The sequence below is a fragment of the Protomyctophum bolini genome (assembly GCF_963924005.1).
Source record: "Protomyctophum bolini genome assembly, chromosome: 21".
Classification (NCBI taxonomy): domain Eukaryota; kingdom Metazoa; phylum Chordata; class Actinopteri; order Myctophiformes; family Myctophidae; genus Protomyctophum; species Protomyctophum bolini.
The window spans coordinates 9,787,084-9,794,423 of record NC_137882.1 but is presented as its reverse complement, the minus strand read 5'-3'; the positions used below and the strand labels follow the sequence as shown (position 1 = coordinate 9,794,423).

At 44.3% G+C, this 7,340-nt stretch overlaps 1 protein-coding gene across 1 annotated transcript; it reads right to left on the bottom strand.

Annotated features, from left to right (window-relative positions):
- Positions 1–5,540: 5,540 nt before the first annotated feature.
- Positions 5,541–7,043, bottom strand: rrs1 (ribosome biogenesis regulator 1 homolog). The gene has a single exon (XM_080793972.1). It carries the CDS (start codon positions 7,017–7,019, stop codon positions 5,823–5,825), a length of 1,197 nt encoding a protein of 398 aa, XP_080650098.1. The 5' UTR covers positions 7,020–7,043; the 3' UTR covers positions 5,541–5,822.
- Positions 7,044–7,340: the final 297 nt, after the last annotated feature.

The window sequence follows — 7,340 nt, the reverse complement described above, 5'->3', positions numbered from 1 at the left end:
GTTCAAGTTGTAGGGGAACAAATAATGATATCATGGAATAAATAATATGCACACATTTTGGAAACAGTAAAGCTGGTGTAAAGCAGTAAAGCTGGTGAACAAATGCATAGGCCTAAATCTTGTACTTCCTCCTTGACAATCAATGAAACATTGTTTAGCCACCAATAGCTAGTATATTGCCCTATGTTACATATAATATTACACTATAATATTGCAATTTCCCAAACACTACTCATATTTCATAACAGTGCTGGCAGAGAAGCAGCTCTTACACCTGGACTAGATGCACACTATACAGGATAGACTCCATGCCGATGTGATTACTTGGTGAATTCACGAAATGTGTCGGCTTTTCAAAAACATAACGCGCCACATTAGACAACCTCCCAGTCCCACCCACACCAACTCCCCCGCACCCATCCCGACAGAAGTGGACCGCAGCCACTGAGCCACCACTGAAAGAGAGAGAGAGAGAGAGAGAGAGAGAGAGGGGCCTCTCAGTCAGCTTCGAAGGCCCCGTTGGTGGCCCCGCTGGCGGCCCCCTTGCATTGGATCTTTTTCCGGTGCTTGGACAGAATCCTATGGAGCAGTCCCGGGGATCTGTGTGTTCGGGGCGGCGAGGCCAGTGGCGGAGAGACTTGGGGCCTCCGCTCCAGGAAGGGGCCCTCCTTCTCACCCTGGCCTGCCTCCAGCCCTGTTCCTCCACCTCCTGCGCTGCTCCTCCCGGGGGTCTGCAGCCCGTGTCCACTGGGGGACAAAGAGGAAATAACAACCACAAAGGCCCTGTTTATTCCTCATGACCCAAATTCCACCGCTCTTTGCAGACAAGACAAGTACGGAGCTGCACAGAGGGCTGTGTGTGTGTGTGTGTGTGTGTGTGTGTGTGTGTGTGTGTGTGTGTGTGTGTGTGTGTGTGTGTGTGTGTGTGTGTGTGTGTGTGTGTGTGTGTGTGTGTGTGTGTGTGCGTGTGCGTGTGCGTGTGGGCGCACATGCGTGCGCATGGCTCTTTGTATGTGTGGCCGACTGTCAAATATAAACTCACCCCTCCTCTCTTTCACACCCCATAATATAGTGCCAGTATGTACTTTTAATACACTGCACTTTTAAGGTAACATGGTCTATTAGGTAGTTTATAAATAATAAATAGGCTATGACTAGAATTCAAAATAAATCTAATTAGATTTGAAAATGTTGTAACATTTTGATATAATATATAGTAAAATTGTGACAGCCCTGTCGTACTTTTTTGTTTTTTTGAGCATTTAAAAGTGAGTTGCGAGCCCCCATCTTGTTTTTCATGGCCCCGCCATGAACCCCATTTACTTTTAGAGGGAAAACCTGCGAGATTCTGATCGGATCAAGCAATATCACCTCCCCCCCTCCCAAAGCTGTGTGAGTGAGCAGCAGTGCAATGACAAGAGATTGATCGGGAAGGGGGGTGTTAGCTGTAATCTACATGCTTTGTCAACTAATGAGGGACGAGAGGGGGCCACCTGTTCAGGGGCCTCTGGGCGGAGTGGAGTGGGATTGGATTTGGGGATGGGGTGTATGGCTCCGATCGTAGAACAGCTGCTGGGTGGTGTGCGTGAAGTGTGCATATGCACTTGTTTTGGAGGGGGAAAACACGTGCGTGCGTGCGTGTGTGTATGTGTGTGTGCCGGTCACATGACTTCATATTGTTTTACTGAAGACACTCACCTTCCACATCTAGGATGGAAACCTGACACATATTTGCAGCTTTTCAGGGACACAGGTCGCCGCAGGTCCCTGGCAGGCGTATTCTCCAGAGGGCACTATAGCAGCCAACAGAGCCGTGTGTTAGGCTGAGGTTACCACTAACATCCTGAACTCCTCTACACGATGTCTGCTACAAGCCATATCTTCTTTCATAGGCCCACAAACAACTCTCTACTCAATGTCAAAACAAAAAGGAGACTGTCTAAGCACCTCAGGACTTTGTTCTTTACTAAATCAATAGAAATACACACATACAATCATGCATGTTTTACACTGTCTATCTCTCTGCTTTCAATTTGGCTGCACCGCTGGAGACCCTCAACTGAAAGGATGTTGTTCTAGGGAAGTGTCAACATTTGTATAGAATTGTTAACATTTTTCAAAAACAGTAGATCTACAAGCCCACATTGCATTGCAATGCGTTGTGAGCTTGTAGATCAGCCAGAAAATAGCCCAAAAATGTAATACTTTAAAACTGTTCTTTGTTTTGGTTGGGACCCCCGGAGGCCCCTCAAGGACCCCTTTAATGGTCTCCAGATCCCACTCTGAGAACCATGCAGTGCTATATGGAACAACTACAAACAGTGTGTGTATTCTGTGGAATGTGGGTGTTTGTAATAGAACAAATCAACATTGTCCTATAGAGCTTAAAGAATCCAATATGCTTTCAGTAAGCATGAAACAACAGCACAGTCCATTGTGTATCATAATGCTGCATTGATGAACAGCTTCTGCCAACCAACCTGGCCCAGCTCCACCACACAGGAGGCGGGGAAGTAGCCTCTCTGGCCGTTCTGCAGCCACCCAAACCACCTCTCCTCCTCATGTATGCACAACACCAGGATGACATCACCCCGTGACAGCTCCATCTCATCTGGCCAATGGGGCTTGTAGCTGTGTATCACTACCATCTAGTGGACATAATGAGAATAGAAATGTTGCAGACTGCATTCTGTCTTTGAAAAGCCAAAGTACATGTCTGTAGATAATCAGCTAATACAATCTCTCAGACCATAGCATTTGTTTAAAAGAAATCATATACATTATTCACATGTGTCTTTTTTGTTTGTTGTATAGAGGTAATTGTATGTGAAGGATCAGTCATTTTAAGACAAAGATCATCTGCAGTGAAACAGAAACCCTACATTTGTGTCTGGTCTACCTGTTTCTATTCCTCACATTTGTCATTGCCACTGGAATTAGACTGATCAAATGTCACACTGAACTATATGGAATGGTCAAACTGAGCTATAAGGAACTATTTTAGTTTAGTGAGATCACTATCCAAAATAAATTAAATTTATTGCAAATATTCAGAAATATTAGGGATCAGGGTTTTGATTTCATATGCATGCCACACTAAAAAAGAAAGAAAAGAAGAAATAAAATAACTGCTTGCCTCAAAGATGTACATTTGAACACTGAATAGCAAATTAATAATAAATTAATGATTTTGTATTTAGTGAATTCAGAACAATCAGTTTAAATCAAGGAGAAATGTCTACTTGCCTTTTCCACATCTGCTCTACATCGATATCTTGCTGCAAGCATCAAGATCCCCAGGAGATGATTCAGCAAAAAGTCAAATCACAAAGACCAATTTTGTGTTCATCACAATAACGGCAAGTGAGTAGAATGCATGCACATTGTTGCCGTCTAACCCATCACATTTGACATGACAGAATGCATAATAATGCAGTTGGATTCCACTGTTATCATTTAAAACCATCAGTTAAACAACAAACAAACCGCAGGGAGTGAGTTCAAATGATCTACTGCATTTGTTATTTTTTATTGATTTATTTTCCACCGTCGACAGTGTGTCAGAATCATGAATGATTCTTCTCCGTGTGATACATGGTACTACGGTACATATACTGTTTCACTCACCTTGTGGAGCAAGGACAGTAGTGAAGACCTCAAAGCGTTCATTGCTCTGCATGTAGATGCGCTGCATGTTGGAGATCTGAGTCACACTCACACACTGACTGAGGGTTCTGCAAGCTCACTGCCAGCCTTACATAAACGCAGGTGACTAAACCCACTGCAGCACTGGCCAGGGCGACACACACACACACACACACACACACACACACACACACACACACACACACAGCATCATACTGTATGTATACACTGAATTTCAGCTGCAATATGCATTTTCTCCTAGTACATACTAGCGATCAAAAGCACACAGCCATGCTTATTTAAAATTGACTTGTTTTGAATGGAGATGCTGCATAAAAGGTTTCAATTCTAGATGGAAGAACTAACAGAGGTCAAATTACAATTAGTGGCATACTCTTGATGTTAACCTATTAAAATACTATTCTCCAAGATGCATGCTCCGAGATATACAATCTCTGCGCCTTTGCCTATTGTTTCTTGTCCATCTGGTCACTGGCAAGGTCACCATGCCCAACATGGACAAGATTTCATAATTTCACCTCATCAGAATGCATGATTGATTTGGCGGTAGTGACTTGTGTCCCATTTTCCAGTGTCCAGGGCGGGGGAGGGGGGTCTGTCAGCAGATGGCGATTAAAAGCCCCCACTGCCACTCCAACACCCACAATCACCCTCCCCATCCCCTTATGAACAACAGAGCTTGGCAGCATGCTTGTGTCAGCAATCAAACACTATCCATCAATAAAGTGAGAGATTATGCAGTGAATCAGAAACAAAAATATAACTGAGTAGTTAGGGCAGCACAACTGCAACAACAAAAAGGTTCATGCATGGAGCACAAATGTACTTGCTAAATGTATATATAAATATGTATATATATATATTTCTTAAAAGAAAAATGTAGTTACAGAATAGGCATTTCATCCGATGCTGTCCCTATTTGAATTGAAGAGGTTGATCCTGTGTGAGGAGTTAATTATTGACAATGTTTATTGTTAACTGAACAGAGAATATAGGTTTGAAACTTGACAATGAGAGCCATGGCTTAGCCTGGTGGATGGATTAAAAAGCATTGTTTGCATACAGCACAAAATCTAAGTGGGACTACAGATGATGATAATATCCTATTGATAAAACAGAATGTCTGATTCATGTTTTCTTAACTATATGGGTAAGGCAGTAATAGCAATAGCACTCAAAGTATCTTAGTAGGCCTATTTAGTTATTACCTTCCAACATTTTTTTTCTTTTTGAGGGGCCTATGTCCAGCTTTGAGGGTCTGTGTAAACAAACATTGAGAGAGAAAGCTGAACATTGAAGACAAAAGTGAGAATGCAAATTGTGATTCGCCGGAATGAGATGACGTAAGGAGGAAGAGGCTCGCCATGCAAGATTATGTATGTATAATGTAGAGTGCATTGCTGGAATTTTGGTGGAAGTAAGGAAATGACGTTGATGCTTTACAAATCTGTTTACATTCTCTGCGTATGAAACAAGTGTTTGGTCGAAAAATATATTATCCGGGGGAAATACATCCGACAGATGTTCCGGCCCGACATTTCCGGCTATGCACTCTGCCTTATATTGTAACTCATCAGCCTTACTCGCAGGCTGATGCGACTATAAGGCTGGGACCGAGGATATTGATGATGTATGATTAGAGCGCCCCAGTTCACACAGGTGTGATATTTTTTTTAACATTGTCACTTTCAATGACTTGAATGTTGGTCTGCCAAATGAGAAATAGTCAAACAAAAAATACATGAACTTGGAGTTCATATACGATCGAAAAACTAATACTGCAGATGCAACAGTACCATTTTGACAGAGTTCTATTCACAATTTCCAATGTATTACATGCCATAGACTGCAATTGTTAAAAGAAAAACAAACAATTCTATCCAATTCCGGTTTTAATATGGGTTGAAATAAGTAAATCATACAAAGTGTTACACGTCATTAACAGGAGGAGGGGGCATCAGGTTGACATATTTCGACCTGAGGCCAACATTTACATTTCAGTATGGATTTTTTTCCCATGACAACAATACATATCAGGGAAAACAGTCAAAACACCTGATATTATTACATCACTGCCCGTCATACAACAGCCAACAGGGCAACTCCAGTCTTTTTTTATGACAAGGCACATTGGAAGTTGGACACAGTTTCATGACTTATCTCTTCCCAGGTTTCCCTTTGCCTCCTCCAGACTTGCCTCCCATGCGTCCTCCAGCCTTGCCCCCCATGCCTCCTCCAGGCTTGCCCCCCATGCGTCCTCCAGGCTTGCCCCCCATAGGGCCTCTAGGCTTACCCCGTCCAGCTCCAGCCTTCCCACCTTTGCCTTTCCCTCCCCATCCTCCCTCTCCTTCTCCTCCTCCTCCTCCTCCTCCTCCTTTTCCACCCCTCCCTTTGCCAGAGAAGTCTCTTCTCTTCTGTCCCTTCTTTCCTGCGCCCTTCTTATATCTGGCTGAAGCCTCCTCCCTGTCCTCTTCACGCATCTGCTTGTTGACAGCTTTAGCGATGTCTAGCTTTGGTCTCTTACGGTCCATGATGTTCAGAAGGTCCAGCTGCTTTTGTTTTTCACTTGAAAAGTCACCTATGACAGGCTGAAATTTCCTCTTCTTGCCCATGTTCTTGGGAGGTTTCTCTTTAGGCAGGCGGTCCTGAAATTTACCCACTGACGCTGTGGAAGTCCTGGCAACACTGACGGCCATGCCCAGCTCAGATTTGGACTGATTGGTTGAAGTCATCAGTCCAACACCTGGCACTTTGATCTTCTGGGACCTGGCGATGTTCCTCAGCCGGTGCAGCTCGTTCTTCGCCACTCTCTCCTTCTTGGCATGGTTGCGCTTCTGGAACTGGTCCTCGTTGGGGTCTGCGGTTGCAGGGACCTCGATCAGCCACTCCTTGGTGTCATCTTTGGCCCTCTGGTAGCCATAGCGCCGTTTCCAGTCCTTGGCGACATCGTCCCACAACAAATTGGTTCTCTTCTTTTTCTTGATACCCTTCAGTCTAGCGAATTCTTCCCATTTGGTCGGGGCTTTTGGTTTGGGAGCAGGCTTCTCTCTGGGCAGTGGAGTGGTCGGTTCGGGTAGTTTGGCGACGATCACCTCGTCGCATCTCTCCACGGGTTGTTTCCAGATCTCGTTGATGAGCAGCTGCGTGTTGTCGCGGGCGAGCGTTCGTAGAAAGTCCTCTTTCTTCTGCTCTCTGAACTCACGCATGTCAATGTTGTTCTTATCGAAGGCGGCCAGGTTGCCGATATCATATTCGACATCGAGTTCTTTGTGGACGGTGATGCTTTTCAGTTTTTCTGCCTCATCTTGCTCGACTTTAGCCAGCACGTCCTCTATGTTACAGGCAGCCATCATGCGTATTGCTGTCTGCTCGTGGTCTCTCTCAGCAAGACGCACGTGTGACGTTGTCAGGTCAAATACAACACCATTACTTCCGGGTTATTATTTACAAGGAAGCTACGAAAGAAAGAAGGAGGAACGGCAAATACGTCACGTTTTAAACAACTGCCTGAAGCTGGAGCCGAAAGTTGGATGGAATGCATTGAAGACAAGTCATTAATCGAACGATGACATTACAATTCAGGGAATAATAATACAATACATATCACTAGGCCTCGGGAACTAGCTCCGTTTGGAACCTGACCTCTATATCTATACGCTGCGTCCCCCAACATT

Coding starts and splice junctions, on each gene's coding strand:
- rrs1 (XM_080793972.1), bottom strand. CDS start 7,019: ATGATGGCTGCCTGTAACATAGAGGACGTGCTGGCTAAAGTCGAGCAA.